The following is a 24,846-nucleotide window of genomic DNA, read 5'->3' as shown; positions in this document are numbered from 1 at the left end:
GGAGAGTGTTGTTTTAGGGTGAGTAAAATGACAACTGTTTTTCATTAATGAAACTTTTGTTCTGCCTGTAACAGATCCCGTAAGCAGAATCACAATGTTGCCATCTGCCACAGTTTAGCTGTGCTTAGCCCAGTTTTACACTGAGAGGCCAACAAAGGCCATATAGGGCTTAGTGTTTTCATTCATTCCTCCTTAGCTGAAAACTTCCTTTTTGCTGCCTCTTTGATTGAGAAACATGGCCTTACTTTTATTGTATTGATCCCATACTGTAGGAACTTATAAATTAATATACAGTATCTTGGGGTCTAAATTAGGTGCAATGTATTTTTCTCAGGTCTTTTAAATTCTACCTGAACAAACTGACGAGCAACTTCAATGTTTTACAGTTTACACCAAACTAACACTGAAGCCAGTTACCAACAGTACTTAAACAGCTCCATCTCCCTTGTCAGCAGCCTCCATAGAGAGGATACGCAATGGTAGTAAGTGCGCATGCGCAATACATTGTGGCAGCCATGTTGGAGGTACGCTGGATTCGGGTTGGGAATTTCTGACGCCGTATGTTTTTCTTAAAATATCCGTTTTCCTTCATTGTTGGGGTTCTTCAATCGTGCGTGTTCGGCGCCGTAATCGGCAGTGGAAATGATGAACTCCAGTGTCGACCTGTCCCGGCGGAATCCGCAGGAGGATTTTGAGCTGATCCAGAGGATAGGAAGCGGCACATACGGAGATGTGTACAAGGTAAAACTGCAGAGAGGAAAGCAGTTACCCAGTTCCATGATCGGACAAAGAGTTACACAGCAGATTTAAAGCTGTGATTTGTGGCCCGACTGCGTGGTTTTATTAGTGAGAAATAAATTATGTAACTACCATTAGGCCTCTTTCCTGAACTGTGCGTATTGCTACTTGTTGTTGTTTACTGATGCAGTATTTAATCTGCTTCGCGTGCGCCTAACTACCCTTGATTCCATTTTCGGACACACTGCCAAGCCTGTACGTGTTATTGCTGGTGTTGCTTTGGCCCTTTCCCCAAACTCTTTACCAATATTATGTTTATCCTGCTTCAATTTACAGAAACGCTTTAAGTGAGTTATTATCTTTTAATGCCCGGTGCTAAGAAGCTAGTGTTAGCTTACCGTTGACTGTAAATATGTCTTAAGTCGTGCGAATGCACGATGCATGATTTTGTTTAACAGAAATCCTATTCACTTTGCAGTTACTAAATAAATCATCATGCTTGTTTACATTTAATATTCTGTGGCCACCTTGTACATGTTGTGTTTGAGCGTTAACGCTGAAACCGAAGAAGGGTGCTTGAGACGTGTCCGATAATGGACGTTTAGCCGTTAGCTCTCTGAAAAGGGGACGCATTAAACCCGATAGCATCTAGAAGCTAACCAGGCGTTTGTCGCTTTCGTGGGACACCATGACTACAAGCAGTGATTTGTTACTTATGCCCTAAAACAATCTAGTAGCGTTGCCTTTTGTCGTAATATGACAGCTCTGCCGCTAAATTTTACCAAACGGGTACGGTTTTTACTCTGACAGACTTGACAGCTGCCTCCCTGGAAATCCTGTTTGGCTAAAGCCGTTCAGAACAGATCAAACTACAATAACCACCTCTGATTGTGTTTATTTACGTTTTGACACCACTAAGAAGTACTGTGACTCACAAAATAACTGTTGATTTGTCGTATGAAAGTCTATAGCTTCTGATTTATGTCGGGGGATAGCTCAAATGTATGGCCCCACACCTTTCCAAGGGCCTGTCCTGAGAGCAGTTAGCCTGGGATCCAAACGGGAAGACTGTTCCTGAATTGCAACCCAACTTTATCACAGTGATATCATGCGGGTTAAATGCCATCATGCATCGTTTGGGTGCTGTAAATACACAGCTCAGTGCTTCTGACTTCTTTTATTATACTGTATTAAGACTTTATAATTTTAAAAAAAGTGTGATAAGTTCAACAGAAACATACAGAAAAACAATTTCCTGGCTCTTGATAGTTTTAAGTAATTTTTCTCATTGCAAATTTTCATACCTGGTTGTTTTCCACATCAGCTCACTATGGTAAATCAGTCAGGTTATGCAAGCATGCATCCACAAAATCTTAGCACCGTTAGTGTAGCAGCCACTTTGTTGTGGAATTTAATTTCACTGCAGTGTGAGGAAGAGGCTTTTAGCAGACTGGAGATTCAATAAACATGGTTATGGGACTCAGTTGTTTGTTTAACGTCTAGACTTCTTTTGGTAATTACAGGGATATGAGATATCTTAAAGACAATGAAATCTTTCAGGTCTTTTTGGTTGCATAGCATGCTTCTTAATTCAAAAAGTGCACCCTAAGGAGCCTGTTATTCATCATTCTTTCTTTGTTAGTTTTCCATGTTTTATCTCTCTCTGCTGAAGCTAATCTCTTTTGTTTCTAATTTAAGGTCAGTATCTTCCTTTGTTGCCGACACACAGATCTGACAGAATCTCATCACCAGGCCAGGAGCTCAGAGCTCACCCAGCTCCTAGATCCGTGGCAAACAGGCACAGCTGGTTTACGTGGTGGTCTGGACACAGTTATGAAGAGAATCATTTTACATTTTTAACATAAACATGACAGACATATGCATTGATAAGGCTGATATACTTTGAATTTATTATGTAGCTGATGTTCTGGTTCAAAGTAACAGCAAGCCCCTTGCTGAAAAAAACATGGGACTCAAATCTGAAACCTCTATGTTAAAGGATGTGCTTCTAAGAACCATAGTACTTCGTAAACCACATTGATGCCTATATTTGGTTCTGCTGGTGTGTGAAAATCTGTGGCTTGGATAGGAATGTTTGAGCAGGAGGCAAAGTGTGAACTCTGTTAGCTTGTATTCTCCTCTGTTGCCTTGCTTATTTATTTATTTATTTTTTTTGTATGATGAGGTGGACTGTCTGATTGGTTAGAGAGGTCTTATGATCAGGTCTAATCGTTTTAACAGGATGCTCGTAGAGCTTCATATCTTTGAATGAGATGTTTGATTGAAGCTGCCAATACTGGATGTGGATAGTATCAACAAACCAGTATATTTTTATGCTATTCAGTAATTTTCCACAGGAATATCTCCTTAGCAGGAAGTAGAATAACCTAACTGTAGATCAGATTGACCAGTAGCCTCACAGACTAATGAAATTCTTTAGCCACTTGTTAAGGGTGGGTGGAGTTGTTCTGACCTTTACCAACAGCCCTGAGGCTAGAACCATGTTTGCAAACCTGTATCTTTTTTTTTTCCCCACAATGTAGTAATTGTCAGCTTTAATTTAGTTTGGCTTCTAATGTCAATCAATATTTTACCATTATGTTAGGACTGAAACACGTTTCAAATTAAAGTTGTTTCTCGCAGAAAGGTTCATGAAGTACTTGCCATGCTTAACATTGTGAAGTTTACTGTAAATAAGACTATCTAGACAATTTCATGTGTGATGTACTAAACAATCACAAATCATTAGCTTTAAGTCCATGTTGGAAGAAAGCCACACTACTTCTCTTGTACTGCAGGTGACAGGACTGAGAGGTTTCCAATATTTAGGCTGGTTCTCACTTACTTAGCTGGAAACGCCGGTGGGAGCCAAGTGTCTGCAACACACTCAAAGGTCCTGAACATGATGATAGCAAAGTACACACAGCTTTTGTTTATCAATCTGAATGGTATTTATAATGCTTTAAACCAAGAAAAATCAAACGCTGCTGAACTTAATAGGATCTTATGTTGATGACCCTGGCTTCCTAATGTAAAAGAGACAATTTTACAGTGTTTTTTTGTTTGTTTGTTTGTTTGTTTTTTTGCAGCCCACTGTTGTCAATGCATCTCCTTCAAAAAGACTTCAATAAATAGCTGTATTGGCCTATTTTTGTTACTGTATAAGCCATGATAGCCTGTCCCAGGGGAGTGGCTGTAATAGCTGCCCTCACCCTCTGTTCTTCAGAAGACATTACACAGGCCAGGTATTAACCGATACAAAAGATCTGAAGTAAAGTCTGTTTAATATGACTGGTGGCTTGTTTTCTCAAGGTGACAGTGCTTGTGGCTTCAGAATGAGGAAGCAGAGGCACAAGACAGCTTTCACTCGGAAGGAGTCGATTCAATTTCAGTAATGAGGTGGCTCTGGTAGCTGTAGAAAAATGCTAGCTTTCTGGGTTTTTCTGAAGCATGCAATGTTTGTTTTTTTTTTTATGTCAGTTTACAAGCACAACCAGGAAAAAGCTAGAGCTATATATGATATATACATGACCTAAATAAAAATAGCATAATAAAATTAAACTTTTAGCTTTATTTGTGTGAGGAAGTCATTATAATAGCCCCCATGGATTAGAAAGGGATGATTACTGATTAGTTTTAGTTTGGCTTTTCTCAAGCTTCCTTAAAAGGAAGCTTGAAACACATTAAGACAAGAGTCTATAATTGAAGCCATATGCTATAGATTTTTGTTTATGCATTTACACACTCCTCTTTTTAATTTAACAGTAGTGTGCTTAATAAATGTGCTAACTGTTTGCTGTTTCACTGTCCAGTTCTCAGACTATGTGTGGCACAACTAAACAGCCCTGGTCCAGGAATGCAGGATTCTTATTTCCTTCTTCTATGTATGTTTGTGTGTGCATGTCCTATTGTTTCACACTGCTTCAGCAGAGGAAGACGGGTAGAATGGCAAAGTGCAGTACAACACATTCACACATGCACACACGAAACCAGATGACTGTTTTGTCACATGCGTACATGCACAGATGGCTGTAGAGTCACAATTAAAGCTGCTGGCTCAGAACCATCCTGTTTTTGTCACTGTTCCTCCAGTTGTTTGTTCACTGAGGTGGAGATACAGATATCAGCCTGCATTCAAGGAGTCAGAGATCCTCTTTGGCCCCAGACGGGAAACCTAGCCCCCATCCTGGCACCCAAGTTTCAGTTTGCCAAGTATGATTAATGAATTGTGCAGGAATTTGTGTCTGTCATTGGTGCAGTGTCATATTGATAACTTGCTTTGTTACACACTGAATGACAGAGTGTAGTGACATGGGATAAAACCAGCTGTACCACAATAATTGAAGAAATTGATGAAGTCAGAGTATGCTCATACAGCATGGTATGGCCATTAGCTTTGTATTAATATTACTATAGATTATGCAGTTAACAGGCCCTTAAAGACAAAAATCATTGCTTTAATAAAAAGTAAACAAATGAACTATGTGATCAGATATGTTCAGTGGAGACTTTAACTCTTGTGTGATTAAATTCAAAATTATAACAAGGTTAAGAGTTATGAAGTCCACCCTATTATATCCTATGGAAGCATTTATTGTCTCTAGTGAGATTTTATTCTATAATCATTCATCATCTAATTGAATATCTTATCTTTGCTTCTTTTTATTAAATACTAAGTGGTGTCTTGCAGGGATACAATGTTGTTTAATACTTTCTGTACAGACAGCTATTATTATAACACTTCTCTACATGGTGGGTTAACACTAAGGCATTAATGGTGTGACAAGTGAAGAAGACTGTGGTCCTTTAAACACAAACACATTTTACGGTTGCTGCACCTTCACTCAGCACTTTGAACAGCTCTGAAGTACAGGACCTGCCATGGTCAATATACAGATCTTAGAGCCCTGATGCCCTAAGCAAGCAGTCATCAATCAGCCAGTAGCAGGCCTATAATTGCAGAAAGTATTAGAAAAGTTATTGTCTAGTTTATTTTCTCACAGTTAGGCTGCAAAAATGGGGAATTAATGAAGAAAACATTAAATGTCTGTGTTACTATTTAGCAGAAGAAAAAAGTGCTCTCTCTGCCTGTAGCTTTCAACTAACTGTGCAGAACGCGCAGGGTGCATCCTGCACAGTTGCCGCTAGTCGAACTGTGTTTTGGCGGCTTTTAAGCTGATTGAAGATGTTCAAGTGTTTGCCATCCCATCATTATGAGGGCAACTCTGATTGGCTGTTTGGTGAATCAGTGCAGAAGTAGAGACGGCCATTTGTTATTTTCAATTATCAGACATTCTAGATTAGATATAACTATAAACCATCTGTGGTGTGCAAGAGTGATATAAAATTGGTAAGCAAGTATTGCTATGTTTTACTGCTTCTATTGTACGATACGCACTTTGTTGACTGAATCTTTAATTACTTTCAGAAATGTCCATGAATTTTTAATTGGATTATGCAAAATTTTCTCCTCACTTGAAGAAAAAGTTTTGAACCCTGCAGCCTATGTGCTCCAGCAGCACCGCCCCTCTGCCCACAACCACTCTATTACTGCCTACACAAGAATAAAGTCAAACAGTACAGATATAATCTTCAGACAAAAGCGCCACAAGTATGCTGTACATTCTTTGTACATTTTGTGCATTGTACAAAGTACATCTTGGTCCTGTGTGTATAATTCAAATTTTAATAAGAAATGTATCTTTCCAAGAGATATTTCACAGAGAATATGCTTTCTTCATAAATTGTTATATGGATATGAAATTAAATATATTAGGATATGTAAAAACGTTTGGAAAGAAGTGTTGGATCCTATTTTCAGATTGTGTGCTCCTGTGGTAGAGTATAGGGTTCTCAGACCCATAAATGTTTTAATACCAGCTGAACATTTTCTCTGAAAATGTTTTATGAATTATAAAGAGTTTTTTGTGTGTTGTTTGGACAACAAGTTTTCCCCATTTACATATGCATTGTATTAGTTGGTCAGTGTTGCAGCAGTGTGTGAAGTCCACGGGTTAGTTGACTTCTCAGGCCAGCACTAAATGTAGATGCTATTGATGCAGAGGAAGAATCACATTACCATCAGACATCATGTATGGGAAATTTCTTTTTGAAACACCACATTCAACCTTGTTTTAATAAGGTTTTCACATTGTTTGACATACAGTAATTTGAAACAAGTCAGATGGATTCCAGATAGGATGTAAAATACATAAATAGAGGTACATTAGACAGTAGTGCAGTAATTTAGTACTCCTGCCACGTTTCACTAGCCTTCAGCAGTCATTTAGTTCAGTGATTTCCTTTCTGTCAAGTGAAGTGTTGGAAACTAATGTCATTATATTGCTATTGGCTCACCCCATCACTTGCTTTGAAGAAAGCTGAATTTCAACACTAAAAGCTGGGTTAAATCACCCCTCAAGGTGGATGAATTGGCAGTTTATTATTATTATTATTATTATTATTATTATTATTATGTACTTTACTTGAATAAGAAGGTATTTGGCTTTTATAAACAATAAACTTTTCACCTCACCAGTTTTCCCTACTGTTAGTTCCTTCCTATACTTGCCTTCTATCGCAACTTCCTAGAAGTATAGGAAGCCAATGCAACACTCATTGTTAAGTGAAAAGCTATTTGTGTCAATGCCCTAATTGTCTGAAAGATTAGAAAAGCGTGCTTCTGAATGTAGGGTTGTCTGTTTAAAGCCTCAAATCTCGTGGAAAAATCTCTTAGAGGAAGTGAATGACCAGAAGTTATTGCCCCTAAGCTAGATTTGAGCCACCCAACTAGTGAAGTAAAGCTGGTCGGTTGCTGTCAGCAGGAGGTTTTAGTTACAGGGCTGCTCATACATGGAAGACTGTGAGTTAGCATGAAATTAAAACGTAAAATTCAGGTTGAGATGATGGAAGGAGAAGATGTGACCTGGATCAGTTACAACAATATGGGTGTATTTTCTATTTTTTTTTTTTTTCTAATAAAATGATTTGTAGAAGACTTTAGGAAATCTCTAATATGGGGAAGAAACTGCACGTTTAAGCATTATAAAGTAAAATAGCTAAGGTCCTTGAGTTAAATGAATGTTTTGAGTGTCTTCATGTATATGCTGCAAGAAAACCAAAGGCTTTGAAACATTTACATGGTGTTGAAAGTGATTTCCTTAGTAATTAATAAAAAATAAGGGTCAAAGATCACTGTTGGTAAAAGTGGAGACAATTTTAACCACTTTCTGTGCTGACAGGTGCTTAACCCATAATGATAACATTAGTATTTTATTATTTCATAAAGTTTTTGGCTGTCTCCATTAGTACCCCCTCATGCCTTGCCTTTGTCCCCACACTTAACACAGACTTTGTGTTATGGGGCAGGTCCGTCAGGGATCGCATTTGTGCCCACCTACAGTCGCCACAGCCCCTCAGTGCATTTGGTTTGTAAACTGAAGCAGACATTCTAGATTAGATATAACTATCGAACAAAGCCCCTCGAACAAATGCCCCCCACCTTCAGTAATCCTGTTAAAGAGTCTGTGCACGCATTCTGCCTAATAGCAGTGTTACTGATGGATGTGTGGCACATTTCTCCTTTCACTGCAACAGCAACAGCTGATCTGGGTAAACAGGACATGGCAACAGCTCCCCATACCAGCAGTCTGTCCAACCTTGACTTTGTGGGGAAATGTGCATTTCTTCATTTGTTGGATTTTTTTTTTTTTTAATAAGGTTTACTGTAATTATGTAAACATTTCTAAAATAGGGCTGGGTCTGGCAATAAATTGTTTTTGGTAATCCCCCACACTGAAAGATGCATTAAAAAACATGGGCCACGCTGACCCCTAGTCCCCTGGTCAAGTGTTGTGTGTTTTTTCTCTTCAAGGACACTGTCTCTTACATCACAGTTTTGACTCAAGTTCTTGTACAACTCTTTGGGTTGAATATTTCAGAACTTTGGCTTTGATATTGCAAAACAGTCTTTCACAGTGGTTTTGCAATCAGTTCTTGTCACTTCATGCATCATAATTTTCCTCTTTGTCTCAACATGTAAGAGTCAGGCACACAGACTTTGTTGTGTACTGCTGAAGCCATTAGTCATTTATTTATGTGCCATTTTATTGAGTTTGAGTTATCACCCAATATAAATTAAAATGAGAAAGGAACTTTTTTCCTTGTATAAATGTAACCAACAAGATACAGCTTACTGTTTAGTGGGTTCAGTTATAAGATCCCTGATTTGCTTCATTGCTGCATTTTATTTTAATTTATTTTTTGTCAGGGATTGATGGCTTGTACTGCTGAGTTGTAGCATTTTCAGTAATTTTCTGAAGAGCAAATGGAGGATGTCATTCATTAGTTTGTTTGTGTATCACATAAGATGGACGGTAGCATTGTCAATGGTTGATACAAAAGTTCCATTGTGTATAAAAATGTTTTGTAGTCATTTCTGGTTGGCCCCAAATGAACCCAGCATCATTTGCTTTTTTGCTTGCTCCAGAAGCTAACCCATTAAATGCTATGATAATGTTTGTCATCAGAAACTGCTTTTTGGTGACCTTACTTAGCTTTACCAGGCAGCAAGCTTCATGCAGCAGCCAGCACATCAGGCTGAGTCGGTCTGCATGTTGTAGCCACTAACGGTGGCAGTGAGCGCTATGAGTAATCTGTGCTGTCTGCTGACACTGTCTCTGCTTCTTCTTTTCTCTTTTCATCGCTTTGTCTCTCCTCCCTCCCACCAGAGCTTTTTTGGTGTGGATTGGTCTCTGTTGTTCCTCCTCCACCCCTCTTTTTTTCCACTTGGTCACCTCAGTTTAGGAAAACCATTTTCATCTTCTTAAGATCATTATTAATTATGTTTTCTATAACATATTTATATTATGCGTTTTCTTGTGCTCATTGATGTTTAATTTAGTTCGTACAAACTTGCACCGAATGACAAATGGTACAAGACATTTAAATATGTATCAGTATAAACTGTCTTTTAGTCCTTCTGTCCTAATGTGAATGTATCAAAATGGAATTTTCTCTAGTGGCAGAGACTTGATGGATGCTCTTCCATATGTGATAACCAATACAATAAGCGAAACGCAACGTAAAATGTCATGATTTTTTTTATTTCTCATGACTCAGAGTAGAAGAAAGTGTTTATTTTGGTCTCTCCTCTTACACTAAAGGCAGGGAAACAATATAATTTGAAAATAAAGCAACAGATGCTGCTGATAATGACCTGACACATTACGTCCCACATTGTTTGTAGTGGTGAAGCACTTGTTTTTTCCCTCCTGATAGGTCTATTAACTTAGACTGTCTCTCACTAACCCACACATATTCTCTCTTCTTTTCTCTCACACATACTTGTGCAGTATTTCACATGGTCATACTTGAGCATTCTTGGTAAGACAAGTGAGCAGTTCTTGTGTCCTCTGATAAACCATCTTTTATTCATGTGTATCACTTATAGAATTCCTCCCCTGGCCCAATCAGCAATGCTGTTAAATGTAAACAAACTCACTATTTATAGAAAAATCACCCTCAGCATGGGGCAGTCTCTTCGCAGTTCAACAAAAGCCAGCTTTCAAGGAATACAGGAAAAATGGCTTTGATTTCCTGCTGATAGCCATACATTGCTCCTTTACCCAGAGTTATGAATGAATTCTGGTGCTGCAGATTTCTTTAACTGGCTGCAAAAACCAGTTGGATAATTGGTGTTTTTTCCAGTTGCATCAGGAATATGAAATTAAAAATAGAGCCAGAAAATGCAGTCACTAGGGAAGCTCTCATGATAATATACATGAATCGGTGCCAAAATTGTAATCCTGATTAAGTGGAAACCGTAAACAGTTAATAAGGTAAGATAAGATAAGTGTCTGTGTAGAGTGTAAGAGAGAGATTAAAGGTAATTGTAGCTTTATTTGAAGTGATGGACATTCTGATAAGTTTGTTAATATTAGCTACAACAAAGAATAACTACTCGTGTTATGATGTAGTCCTACACAAATGCAAACGTGCACTCACACAAATCCTAATAATGTTAATGTGGCCAAGTTCAACTTCCCTACCTAAGCCCCCTCACTGTTCCAACAGTTCCATTGTTTTTGGTTTTTTCCCCACACAGTGTACATGTGATCTAAAAGTGGCAACAGTGCAATCAAAATTAGTGCTGTGCTATGTTGCACAAACAATATTGCCATACCTGCGTTTCAAAGCCTCAGCTGACCGCATTTGTCTTTCTCTCCTCTCTTCCCTGCTTAGGCTCGCAATGTAAACACAGGAGAGCTAGCTGCTATCAAAGTCATCAAACTTGAGCCGGGTGAGTTATCTCATCTCTTTTTCTTGTCCTTTTATCTTGCATTTGTCTCTTTATTTGTCCCTACTTACTGTACATTAAGTCAGGAATCTATTTAAAAAATTTGACTTTTACTGTTTTCGGTTCAGAGATTAAATTGCCGTTCACAATGTGCTATTTTTTTTTTCTAATGTAAAGGTTATCTAAATTGAACCATAAATTAAAACCAAACAAATTCCCCCCCTCCCCCACAGCCTTCTTTACTGCCCCATTCCCTCATTCATTCAGCCTACACCTGCAGATACTTCAGTCTCTTTCCCTCTGAGCATTATTTGCCCTCTTTCTTTCCCTTCAGCTCAGTCCGGTTAGTTTCCATCTTGCACTCCTCCACTAAACCAAAGAAAACATAAAGGCAGAAATTTCAGGAAGTCTGGAAATGAATCATCACACTGTTTTTAAATAAGAAAGGACAATGTTAAAAAAATAAATGTGGAAATTCTACAAGAAAGATGCGTTAAAACCTGCTTTCCCTCTTCGACTTCCAAAATTCAGTGCCCATCACATTCACACTCACACAAGCGCAAATACAGACTTCTCTATTCTTTTGCTTTGTAAAAATAATAATAATCATGTCACACATTAAGACACATTATAACTATAATTGTTTTCACTCCAGGTGAGGACTTTGCTGTTGTCCAGCAGGAGATCATAATGATGAAGGATTGTAAACACTCCAACATCGTTGCTTATTTTGGGAGTTATCTGCGGTAAGAGTGGACAAAATTTGTTTTGGTACCATTTTGGATGGTCCACACAACTTTAAATTGCTTTTGGATGGTATAGACTTTTAGACTTATTAGAAATAAGTTGAGGTTATGCACTTTGTCCTGATGTTTAAGGTCATGGTAAGGGCAATGGAATGCATTAAGTCAAGGTGTGTCATTTGTTTATTTCAAAGTGTGTGTGTCTGTGTATGTGTGTGTGTGTGTGTTTTAGGGAGAGAGAGAAAACCCAGAATAGCGAGTATGTGTGTGAGGAATATAAGACAGAAGTGTCTGTTGAGATTCTCAGTTCCAAAGCCGCTGTTCACTGGAAAACTGGACTTGTTTGAAGTTCTTGGAACACATTCCATGTTTCATCCGAAAACATATTTTAAGAAAAGCTGAATATAATTGCTGGGATTCCCAGTTAGTCAATCAGCTGAAATTGATGTAGCCTTTCATTTTGAACAGCATCAAACAAGTCCACTTGCCACTGACCAGAACCTGTGGGACAGAGGGAAGTGTGTGAGGAGAAATGAGTTGTGTGAAACAATGTATGTGTAAAGTTATATTGACAAAGTGTTCTCTGTGTGTGTGCAGGAGAGATAAGTTATGGATCAGTATGGAGTACTGTGGAGGAGGTTCTCTGCAGGACATTTATCATGGTGGGTATATCAACCTAAACCATCACACGTATTTCACCACACGTATTTGAACTTAACAGTGCAGGGTTTTTTTGTTTGTTTGTTTTTACATTTTGTTGTAACTCTTTTTCCCCTTCATCCATCTCTCTCTCTTTCCTCTGCTCATGTCTGCCTTACTCTTCTTGGGATTTACTCCTCAAGTAACTGGGCCTTTGTCAGAGTCACAGATAGCCTACATGTCACGGGAGACCCTGCAGGTAAAGAGGGAAGACAAAAACACAAATGTATATTTCATGACATTAATCCTCTGCCTAGGTTGCTTCACTCTTTCTCTCACGCTTAATGTGTTCACTCTGTTCAGTCTATTCAGTTGCTACTTACTGTACATTAAGTCAGGAATCTATTTAAAAAAATTTTGATTTTTACTGTTTTCAGTCCAGAGATCAAATTGCCATTCACAATGTGCATTTGTTTTTTATGTAAATGTTAACCATTTAAATTAAAGCATAAATAAAAACCAAACAAATATTAAGAAAAAAATGGAAATGGGTCCCAAATGGCCCCAGCTGCAAGTATTAGCCACTGTAGTCAGTCATCTATCAGAGACTCAGCTGATATGCTTACCTGCCGCCTGGAAGCTGAGCCAGTATTCCTAATGATTATCATTTAACCAACAGGCTGTTCTAGTAAAATATTTTAAACATTTCCTTTTACAGATATTTTAGCATTGGATTCTTTTCTGTATTTTAATGTGTGGATGTTATTTTAATCATGTAACAGTGTTTTTTTTTTTTTGGGGGGGGGGGGGGGGGGGGTTGTTTTGAAGTTCAAATCACAGCCAATAACACCAGCTGCTGTATGATTCTCTTTTTAGGGTTTATACTACTTACATAGCAAAGGCAAAATGCACAGAGACATCAAGGTGAGTTTGATGTAAAATGTATCCATGTATGTCCATCATTGTTTCAGTTAACCTGTAAGTTTCTGATGATTATGCTACATGTTACCCCATTTTTGCTGTGCATGTTGTACATAGGAAAGTTGTCAATCAGACATTTTCCTGTCCATTTATTGGCATTTGGTAGATAAAGACAACCTCAGTTCTGTTAATTTGTCATGCCTAACTTTAAAAAATATTTTAAAGACTTATTAGGTGGAGTTTATTATTGGGAAACTTAATCAATTACAAACCACTTGGCAACAAATGCGCAGTGCTAAGAGTGCTTCTCGAGATAAATTTGAATTTATCTTATGTGGGATCGTGTTGGATGCTGATGTGTGCCATGTTTGTCTTTGACAGGGAGCCAACATCCTCTTGACAGACAACGGCTATGTTAAACTAGGTAAGAGGAACACGCAAAGCCTGTGCAATTTCCTTCTGCTCCAGAAACACTGAATCTGAATAGCCTCATTGACTGACTTGATGTCCTCTCTCCACTGTCTCTCTCATTGTATAATCATTTGAATTCTTACTCTAACATTTAAAATTCTCCCATAATACATTTCTATTTTTATTTTTTCTCTCTAAATAATTTTACTCCTTCCCCTTTATTCTCATTGTTATCCCCCCCTTTTTTTAATCTTTCCATAGCTGACTTTGGCGTATCAGCCCAGATCACAGCAACTCTGGCCAAAAGGAAGTCATTCATTGGAACTCCTTACTGGTGAGTTGTGCTTGTTTTTTTTCCGTCAGCTCTTTTTTAAAGCTCTATGTGGTAACACATGCAGGTAGTTTAATTGTATAAACTCCTACTTCCTACTTCATGTAAGAGAACTTGGCGGAACTAAATGCTTGTCATGCTATGGGAATGTAACAGAATGTGTCACTTCATGCAATTTATGCAGCAGCCGATGGTTCTCAGTGCAGCTGAAGTGGGGCTAGGCAATTTACTTCTTCATAAAGCCTTACCAAACTTGGAATAAATTGTTTATTTTTTAGTTATAGAGTTAACAGTGTTAAAGAGTTGAATATTATGGTGGGAACTCACATTTTCTAACCTTGTAGGAAATTCATATTCTCTTCTGGTGTGTAGCTGTTTAATTAACTCACATTAGTAGTAATGAGCGCATAATTTCCTACCATTCTTTCCTCTTTCCCTCTTTTTATTTTCTCTTGTTTCCATAGGATGGCTCCAGAGGTAGCAGCAGTGGAGAGAAAAGGAGGTTACAACCAGCTGTGTGATATCTGGGCTGTGGGAATAACTGCAATAGAGCTGGCTGAACTGCAGCCACCCATGTTTGACCTCCACCCCATGAGGTAGGTGTGTGTGTGTGTGTGTGTGTGTGTGTGTGTGTGTGTGTAGGTGCTGTGTGTGATACTTGGCTGTGTTAGTATGATGGCAATAGAGCTTATGTGGCTAATGTGAAACAATGTGGAAACTAAAAATATTCGGCCACATTTGAACGGCATGTCATATAGAATATCACATGGTAATCGGAGCAGATATATCAGTTTATAGCATGAATCAAATCCCTTGGTGAGATATGAGAAGTCTATCTTTTGATTCTGTTTTTAGTTCACACTGCAGGACTATCAGTACGTGTTATATAGAATAAAACATTTCCAACCATAAAACACATTTTTATTATAATTGCGTGATGGGCAAGAAACTCTTACACCACTATAAAGACTTGAGGTTTAATCCTTGTCTTTCTCTCTTTCCTCACAGGGCTCTGTTCTTAATGACTAAGAGTAATTTCCAGCCTCCTAAGATGAAAGATAAACTTAAGTGGTAAGAGGCAGTCCTGTCCACAGTTTGTCGCCTCTTTCATTTCTCATGTTCTCCTAAATTTTTAAAATTTTCAATCGAGTTTTTTTCAATGTACATGAAAAACACAACTGTTGAGATTTTCTAGTTCTGTCAAATCTGTGTCTGTAACAAAGCTGAAGGGCTAACATGTTGTCATTCTTTTGTCTTCCTTTCTTTGCTGGGTTAACAGGACCAATAACTTCCACCATTTTGTCAAACTAGCACTCACCAAGAACCCAAAGAAAAGGCCCACAGCGGAAAAGATGCTTCAGGTGAGCAACAAAACAACATATTTACAAATTCTTAACAAGAACAGCTTGGATGGCTAAGGGCTAAATTATGCTCCCGCTTGCTGCATGCACGCAAATGTTGGCATGTTTTTCCTCGTCACATCTCTCCTCAACATCACTGAAAAATGTCATGCAAAATTATCTGGTGCTTGGGTCACACATAAACATGAATGCATATTACATAAACTGGACTAACATGACTGCATCACAAATAATCATAATCATATTCAAAACCTTGTATAAAATCCACTCTATAATAACATTTAACATATAACCACAATGTCTTGGCTATAACATTATTCAAAGAAGTTGCACAGCAATTGGTCATTAGTTAATGGGCCTGTCAGTAGACAAAATGTAATCTGTTTGAGCTCTGATAAGCAAACATGTTAGTTGTTAGTCAATCAAAACAGTGAATAGCTGTCACAGTTTCTAGCTTTAACGATTAATAAATACAGTTGATCATTGGTCATTTTGATACATCACTCTCATTGACCCTCTCTTGTCCGTCTTCCAGCACCCATTTGTGTCTCAGCCCCTCAGCAGGACACTAGCAATCGAGCTGCTGGATAAAGCCAACAACCCCGACCACAGCACCTACAACGACTTTGATGATGACGACCCAGAACCTGAGGTAACCTTTGACCTTCTCAGGTTTTTTTGTAATATAAAATTAAAGTGTCATTAGCCTTGCAGAAAGCTGGAGAGAAAGTGATTTTGTTTTTCTGGATCTTGCTTCTTTTCCTTTACTTTGACCTTCCTTGTCCTCTCATTTATGGTTTTCATTAAAACACTTCCTTAAAATGGCATTCTACTCTTCCCTCCTCAACTTCAGCCCCCTTTTTTTCACGTGACTAGGGGTGGGACAACGTGTGGAGGTGTCGACATCTTGCAAATTTTCTGTTTGCAAAACATAACTGATACACTGCTACCAACTATAGCTATTTTCTTAACTATACAACTGATCTCAAGTGAAACTAGCCTGGATATTAAAGTTTTTTTTTATACAGTATTTTTGGCTTACTGGAGTATCACTAATTATGGAGACATTCAACTTACTGGAGACAGTCCTTTAGACTTTTTTTCCTTTAGAAGAAGAGAAATTAACAGCAATGCGGAACACCAACAAATCAGAGATGCAGCAGGATTTGCTGATTTGTCTATTAAACAGTTTCACATATTTATATAAACATTTTAGGTAAAGCTGAAGACTCATGAACATATTTACACAAAACACATTAAATGTATTAGTAAAGATGTACCCATGTCTCCTCTTAACTAAATACAAGACATTTTATTCAAATTGCTTTCCTTTCTTGCAAATAAATAGTTTTCAGGTTTAAGGCTGTTTCACAGCTGTATTGTTAATTAAATGTTATTACTAAATTATAGTCTTTTTAATGGCACATTTTTATTGGATCACAGGTAGCGTGATATTTTATTGATTATTTTTGCAATAAATTGTGTGTAAAATTGCAGGCGAAATATCTTGATCGTATCATATCCTCAGCTGACATGTGACTCATTATACTGCTATTTGTCCTCTTTTCTCATTCTCTTTTTCCTTTACTCTGCCCTCTTCTTCCATTTCTCTTTCTTTCCTGGTTTTCATTTCACTTCTTGTCTTTGAACTTCTCTTTGCTGTGCTCTTTCTTCTTCTCTTCCTCCTTTAGCACTTTTTCCTTTGTCCTTACCATTCTCGTCTCCCTTTTTCTCTCTCTCTCTTTTTTTGTCATGTCCTCTTGTCTCCACTCCCATTCTTTACCTCATTTACAGTTTAAGTACAGGGGTCATTTCCTACCTTTAAGCCCTGGTGCTCGACGTGCACCCCGTTTTGCAGCCCGTAGGAAGGTACCAGTGTGGGTTACAGCATCTGCAGTGGTTTCAGTCTAACATAAACCACACTCTTAGTTGTTGTGTTGTTTTGTTTTTTCACTCAATGGATGACCACAGAACTGAATGAATAGAAAGTGGACTTCTATTCAGTTGAGGGTATACAGAAGTTGTCATGGAAACTGACATTGGCATGTGAGCTTCAGACTATTGATGTATTTCCATGGCCGTTGCATAATTAGTTAATGGTCATGCTCTCCTGTTGACATGCACATTATATAAGCTTTTAGTTATACTGTTACAGTTGTACTTTCTTCCAATGACAGTTTATAAAATCTTGTCAGTTAGAGCTACAGCATTTAGTCCATGAATCACTAAGATGTTCAACATTTTCCCCGGTCTTGATCAATTTATTTCAAATTCTCATGTGAAGCTTTCATGCTTTTCTTTGTCACACACAAAGAAAAACAAACTTGGTGTGGAAACATTTCCTTCACATTTCATTCAAGTTACAGAAAATAATATGGTTTAGTCTACAAGCTCATTAAAATGTCTTTACAACACAGCAGATATTATAGCAAAAAAAATAAATGTATAGGGTGTAGATATAATGAAATGCATTCATTTTAGTGTTAAAGATGTTAGTGTTTCTATTGGTGTTTTAATTCCTGTATAGTTGAAATGAATACAACTTAATAAGTAACCCACAAATTACACATACACAAAAAACATTTCCATGACATCCTCATGATGTAATTTCCATGACAACAGCTACATTGGGCATACCGAAACACATCCATAAGCAGCATTGTGAAGGGTCAATTCAGTTCTGTGGCAGTAGGGGGATGATTTAAAAAAAAACAGTTGGGTTCATAAAGATGGCCTCCAAAGTGTGACATTATCAAATTTGAAAATCAATTCAATCAAATCAGCAAGGTTTAAACTGTTTAAAATTGTCCTAATTTGGGAGCAGAGGATGTAAGATAGATACATTCTTTGAAAGGCAGGAGACACTCAAGCATGTCATTTTTGGAAGTCATCTACCTATTCCATTACAGGTAGCAACCATATGTATTGAGAATGGACTTAAGCCTTTTAATAGGTTGTTTTAATTTGAAACTCCATGAGTGCATTTGAACTACAAATGGCTTTGATAAATGCATACTTATGTAGTCTTGCTTTGTGTTTTTGCAGTTGGTTTACAAGCATGGATTGATGTTGCTGTGTAGGGGTTTACATCTTGAAACTAAATATTGATGACAAGAAGTCAAGTAGGGTTTGAATTCTCTGCAAATTAAACCACAGTAAGCTTTACTGCTATGCTGTATTTCCAAACCCCTTGCATGACTACTTATAAAAAAGGGTGATGAAACTATATTTAACTTATTTTCTTTTCAAAAGAAAATCCATCGTGTACAGTAGCCAACTCTGTGTTGTGATAGATGAGGCATTAACACAACTTGGGTTTCATCCTCTGTACATTTTGTCATGTAGGAGCTTGTAGGAGCTCATGAGGACAACACCACATTGAAACATAGATGTTGTTTCCAGGGAAGGTTTGTGTTGTGTGCCCACCGTGTTGCTAAGTTTTGGTTGTCTGGTTGCACAGTGCGGCTTTTGCTGTGTCATCAAATCCCACCCACAGGAAATAGCAGAGGGTGTGTGTGTGTTTTAAACCTATTGTAATCTTCTCAAGTACCTTGTACATTTACATTTGCATTTAGCAGACTCTTTTATCCAAAGTGACTAAACTGCTATACTGTGTACAGAGTCACAATAAGAAGTAATGGCACCTGGTTATATTTAATGGTTGTGTTCTATAAAGATTTAAAATACATGACATACAATACATGACTGTATTTAATCATCTTAGAAATATTGCGTTTGTTGGTAATTGTGACTTTGGTGAAGAATAGATCACATTTTATCACCAATATATGCAAAAAAACAGGAAATAGGAAACAGTGCCTTTACTTTTTCTCATGATTGTATTATTTGAACAGCTATTTGACTTAGTGTGTGTGTGTGTGTGTGTGTGTGTGTGTGTGTGTGTCTCTCTCTCTGTCTAACCCAACAGTCTCCAGTCTCTGTTCCTCATCGTATTCGTTCCACCAGCAGAAGCACTAGGGAAGGAAAGACACTGTCCGAGATTAACTGTGAGTTTAGTTTCCAACATAAACAAATACGGTTTCCGTTTGATCTTCTTAAGTTAAATAATGCATGGAAGTGCCCTATGCTATCTGTATTTATCTTACAGTCTTGTATTGTTCTTACTTTTTTTTTGTCTTCACTTCTGTTTCCAGTTGGCCAAGTGAAGTTTGATGCTCCACTGAGAAAGGAGACGGAACCCCATCATGAACCGGTGAGTTTCTAGTTGTGCCATTTGTCTGGGTGAGCATAAGAATATCTTTGTGTAGTTGTCACCTCACCAGTACCAGCATGAACGCTCCTCACCTAACCACACCAATCCATGTTGTATTTCTGCACTGAACCAAATATGATTATGGCAGGTGGGGAACACAAATCTTCAAGCAGATAGCAAATAAATCATGTACATTGAAATAGGATCACAGAGTATAATTGCTGCTCAATTGCACCAAAGGACTCCAGAATGTGCAGGCATCTTACAAAGATACCACCTGGATGCCTCCCTGTCGAGCAATGTTTAGCATGTCCTAATAGGGAGCGATCCTGATAAAGACTCAAAGCATGCTGGGGGAGGGATAATGTGTACCACCTGGCCTGGACTGCCTCAGGATCCTGCTTTCAATGCTGAAACATGTTGCTTGACTGAACAGGTTCATCTAAACCACTGTCATCCTTGTGTCACTGGTGGAGTAGTGACACTGATTTGCTGCCAGACAGCCCAATTCTGCACAAAGATTACTTTGAACTGCAAAGATTTATTGCCATTATGTTACTTGGATGAACGCATGCTTGATTTGAAATGATCCACCTCCTAATGTCTTGAGCAGATTTGGTTGCTTTATCTTTGTCGTTTTGTATTTGTTTTTGTTTATGTTTTTTCTTTTTGTTTTTTGTTTAAGTGAAAGTGGTTAATTTATATATGCTGGATTCTGGCTGAAAGAAAATATTAACATTAGTTTAACTCAAGATCTGCAATGATGTCAAAAAAGCATGTTGTTGAGCTTTAGTATTGAAGTTGTCTGGTTCCGGACCAGTTTCTCTAGAAACTAAAACCGGTACTGCTATTGCCATTATAGTTTGGAGCAGCCGACAGAGGAAGTTGGTAGTAGACAAATAAGATGGTGCAGGGTTCATGCACAATCACAGCGTTTGTAAAACTCCTCTGTTTCTTCAGTCCCTTCCTCCTTTCTTTGCATTTTGCACATGCACCTTTTCCTTGAAATCCCCTTTGCATTGCTCCACGCTTCACACTGTCTGAGAAAAATTCACTTAAAATCAAATCAAACTCTCACTTCATTCTTCCCTCTTTAACTGCATCCATTATTGGTAAGAAAAACATTACCAGGGAAAGGTCTTTGCGACATTCTTTGCTGGTTTATAGCTGACCAAAGTCCATCAAGGTGTAATTGCTGCAGTGTGCTGCACATTCATGTATTCAAATAATATTATTAATTATGTAAATACTGTAATCAAAATGGTTTTTATTTCATGGCATTTTGGCTCAAAACAGACACAGGCAAACACTGATGTTCCAGGAGCCATAGCCTTTCAGCATAACTTTCTTGTGTAATACTAAACAGAACACCCACAGTGACATCAGATAACCGGGATTTTGATACAATGTAGTATTACTGTAATATAAAGTACTACCGGGAATAGCTGTTCCACAGTACAAACGCTAATTGGTTCACTGAAAGAGGCTACGCAAAGGTATTTTCTTTGATTCTATATGTTTAAGCTTCCCAAAGTGCCTATGTTATTTTAATGCTATATATTAACGTCTCTCAAAGTCCATCTTGCTGATTTTATCCCCCCATATTCACCAGTTTGCTCCTGGATCCTTCCATTTCTCCTTTGGTCAATTGCATTCATCTCCTCTCTGCCTCAAATAAATTTTCCAGCATGTACTTCCTTCTCTCATTTCCAGCATCTACTTCCTTCTATCACTTCCTGATCCATAGACTTCTGAGCCCATTTTATTGTTCTTGCTCTTTCTCATTCTCTCGCTCTCTCTCGCAACCACATCTCCATTCCTCTCTGTTGCCTCCATCAGTCCAGGTTAATGTATTAACTGAGGTCTCTCTCGCTCTGTCTTGCTGACCAGTGTGCTTCTGAGCCCTATCTGGACTGTGTTGAGGAGCACTACTATACCGCGAGATCTAATCTGGTAGTACTCTTTCTGTCTCTCGGTCTCTCTGTCTTTCCTTCTGTCTACATATATGCTGTCTTAATTTCTTTAACCGTATGCCTTCCTTTATACCGCTCTCCCACTCTCTCCATCTTATTTGATGCATTATAAATTTACTTCTGAAGAACAAGTCCACGCCTTTGCTCTCCTATTCTTGCTGTCTTTGTCTTTTTAATGTTCAAGAATGCTGATTGCTTTGGCTGCTCAATGTCCAACATGTGTTTTTGTTCATTTCACATATTTCTTCCATCTGTTACTGTTCATTTTGCTCTTGTTCATTGAGTATTTAGTAATGTTATTTTTCTTCTTTTATACATTTACACACATAACAAAACCCTTAAAGTAACTTGATAAATTTAAAAATAGTTGAACATTTGGAAGTCAGATTCAATTTCGAAGGATGGTACTGATGCATTGCCTTGATTAGGGAGATTTGTTGAATTTACAAACATACACACTTAACAAATTAGCATTTGCTGTATTATAGTATGCTATATTTGTCATATCTCTTGATTCCTCTCTGCAGAGTTTCTCTACTGTTTTTACCGTATATTCTCTAACCTCTTCATCCTGTAGTTGGCCAGAGCAATGTGTGCGCTCGTGTAATGTTTGTTTTTCTCTGTTTGTTTGCACTTTATGTGTCCCACTGTGCAATTGTTGCATTATTTCATGTTTTTGCGACACCATGCTGCATTCACAATGTGGCTTTCAGTAATAGATGAACCAAGACTTCATTTGTTTCAGTTTCAACCTGTACCTGTTTGGAAACTTAAAAACAACAATTGGCATGAAAATTTTGTGATTGACACGGAGATTCAACACATACCTGTTGAAAAGAAGTAGTTGTTATGCAATATGTCTGAAATCTCAAACAAATCAAGCGTCCCAAATTTTAAATGTGGTGTCAATCAAATGGCTATTGTACAGTCATAGCTTATTAGCCATAACTAGACCCAGCCTAGTCAAACTGGATTTCTCCACATGCCAAATAGTTGTCCACAGGGCTTCAGTAGGATGGATACTTCCTCCAAAAGTATTGACAAAAGTTCTGAATTGCAAGGACATTTTTTCTGTACACTGAAGACATTTGTGTTTGTAATCAAACTGTGGACAAAAATATTTTAGGCTTTATTTTTATTTTTTATTTTTTTTTTTTTTTTAATGGTATTTCCACTTGAAGGCAAATAACAGGGGAAAATTTGATATATAATATTTTACATATTATTCTGCTACCCCAACACCTAAATAGGAGTAAGTATTTAAATGAAAATGATGGCCTTTCCAAAACCAAAAACAAATGTGTTTATTTACTAACATAGGCTTCTATCATTAGCATGTTTGACAAATTAGCAGTAACAGAGCTTTACTTATGAGCAAAGGAAATAATTATTAAAATAATTACATTAGGTGATATAGGTTTGTGGCTATAGTGTTAGGATTAACATCTACATTAAGCCACAATGCCAACCCAGCATGAGTCAAATCTATACCCACAGTCGCTGAATTATACAAATTCTGGCATCGCTCTTTTTATTGAGGTTTTATAATTTTTAACGGACTGTTTTAACCTTCACTGCAGCTACTACAGTAGCAGTTTCTGCGATAATTTGGCATTTGAGTAGTGTTTTCAGTTGTTGTTGCTATTTTGGTTTACTGACAGTGGCACATGGCCAAGAGCTTCAGCCCTGTTTTTGCTCCTGGAAAAATCAAGTTCATAGATTCGTTTTTAAATGAGCCAGTTTTGCGATCTTATGTCACAGTACTAATTTAATGTGTCTGTCTTGTAGGACCTGCAGTTTGAGTATGGACATGATTCACCAAGTCTTTTGGGAGGAAACAAGTAAGTTTTGCCGTCGTGTTCTCTCCTTTTTGTCATTCTTATGATGGCCATTTCTTTTTTTTCCACTCTCTTTATCTTTAAATTGTTTTGAATGTTTTCCCATTCTTTTTTTCGACAGTTGCAGTCCTAGTTTTTTGTTAATAATAATGATTTAGATTGAAGGAAGGTGGCGTCAAACAGAGAGGCGGCATCTGAGTTAGAGAGAGTTTTAAATGTTGTGGGTTTGATGATTTATTCATGATTGTAGCTTGAGGCTGAAGCTGTGTGTGAGCTTTCTCCTTGCAATTGTGCTTTGTGAGCAGGAAGCCCAGATTTATATCAGGACAACAGAATTTCCTCCACAGTTTGTAACAGACTAAGGATTACTCAGGAAAGTGGATCTTGTTTCTCTGACCAATCTGTCAAATACTCTCCTTTACACTTTTCACTTATAAACAGGAGTCTTCTCAAATCTGTGGAGGAGGAGCTACAGCAGAGGTAAGTCAGACCCTTCTCGCATCCTTATTCACCGAGGGTGTCTTGATTTGATGGCTTTCTAACCATGCCCACCCATTAGCCAATCATTGTTAACAGCAGGACTAACTTGGCCAGTCACATGCAACTAATGCTGTTAGTTCAGGCAGTCAGGGCTCTCAGCATTTTGGACTCTTCTGGGTTTAATTTTACCTCTGCTGCTTGCGTCACGCTTTGATTTCTTCAGGAAAAGGCTGTGCTTGATAGACGCTTCCTGCAGAGCATGGCTTTACACACAAACGCACACATGCACATGTATACAGTATTGCCCAAAACTGCAGTTATACTGGCTTGTCTTCAGAGAAATTCTTCCTCTTTGCCCCAAAGATAATGATGATCATGGTTCTTGTGAATTTCTATTTTCTTCAAGACCTTTTATTTATTACAAGTGTGACTGACTAAGTTGTGAAGACCTTTTTTGCATTTAGACTCTCTAGAGGCTAAATTTGCTTTATTGTAAAATTCCTGGGAAACACATCTGTTGGTTGATTCTTTTTTTATTATATCATTAAAATAACGATAAATTGGGAGTTAAGTCTATGTTTAGCTTGTTTCGTTACACCTAAAATCTATTGTCTTTTAGTTTTGGTTTCTACTAGTTTTCATCCCTTTTTTCTCTCTTAGTGGACAGTAAAGGAGAAGAAAACATCGATCTTGTTCTAGTCCTTGAGGTTTTTAGATGTCCTCTTCTATATCAGGGATGTGCAATGGTCAGGCAGCAGTTTAGAGACACTGGAAAAATACAGGTCTTTGTTTATGTGTCCAGGTTTTTTTTGTTGTTGTTGTTGTTGTTTGTAGGTGTATGTTTCTGACAGTTCTGTAAAGCGTGTGATATAATATCACAACAGTGGCTTTTTTTTTTTTT

The 24,846-nt window shown here is 37.8% G+C and overlaps 1 protein-coding gene across 14 annotated transcripts in view; it reads left to right on the top strand.

The window, feature by feature from the left end:
• Positions 1 to 512: 512 nt before the first annotated feature.
• Positions 513 to 24,846, top strand: part of LOC137131954 (mitogen-activated protein kinase kinase kinase kinase 3-like) — a 39,096-nt gene continuing 14,762 nt past the window's right edge. For 7 of the 14 annotated variants that reach the window (XM_067513909.1, XM_067513963.1, XM_067513972.1 and 4 more), the window contains exons 1-18: positions 513 to 741; positions 10,981 to 11,038; positions 11,691 to 11,781; positions 12,376 to 12,440; positions 12,621 to 12,676; positions 13,294 to 13,341; positions 13,720 to 13,762; positions 14,011 to 14,083; positions 14,545 to 14,676; positions 15,089 to 15,151; positions 15,360 to 15,441; positions 15,977 to 16,093; positions 17,236 to 17,310; positions 19,370 to 19,448; positions 19,596 to 19,654; positions 21,545 to 21,607; positions 23,416 to 23,468; positions 23,907 to 23,945. In XM_067513909.1, the coding sequence (XP_067370010.1) occupies positions 643 to 741; positions 10,981 to 11,038; positions 11,691 to 11,781; positions 12,376 to 12,440; positions 12,621 to 12,676; positions 13,294 to 13,341; positions 13,720 to 13,762; positions 14,011 to 14,083; positions 14,545 to 14,676; positions 15,089 to 15,151; positions 15,360 to 15,441; positions 15,977 to 16,093; positions 17,236 to 17,310; positions 19,370 to 19,448; positions 19,596 to 19,654; positions 21,545 to 21,607; positions 23,416 to 23,468; positions 23,907 to 23,945 (1,295 nt within the window). In that variant the 5' untranslated portion in view covers positions 513 to 642. The remainder of the gene's footprint in view (positions 742 to 10,980; positions 11,039 to 11,690; positions 11,782 to 12,375; positions 12,441 to 12,620; positions 12,677 to 13,293; positions 13,342 to 13,719; positions 13,763 to 14,010; positions 14,084 to 14,544; positions 14,677 to 15,088; positions 15,152 to 15,359; positions 15,442 to 15,976; positions 16,094 to 17,235; positions 17,311 to 19,369; positions 19,449 to 19,595; positions 19,655 to 21,544; positions 21,608 to 23,415; positions 23,469 to 23,906; positions 23,946 to 24,846) is intronic. The other 7 variants (XM_067513983.1, XM_067513927.1, XM_067513918.1 and 4 more) reach the window with 3 other exon arrangements.

This window comes from Channa argus, chromosome 1 (genome assembly GCF_033026475.1).
Source record: "Channa argus isolate prfri chromosome 1, Channa argus male v1.0, whole genome shotgun sequence".
Classification (NCBI taxonomy): domain Eukaryota; kingdom Metazoa; phylum Chordata; class Actinopteri; order Anabantiformes; family Channidae; genus Channa; species Channa argus.
Note: the sequence above shows the minus strand (reverse complement) of the source record. Positions and strands in the feature narration are given on the sequence as shown.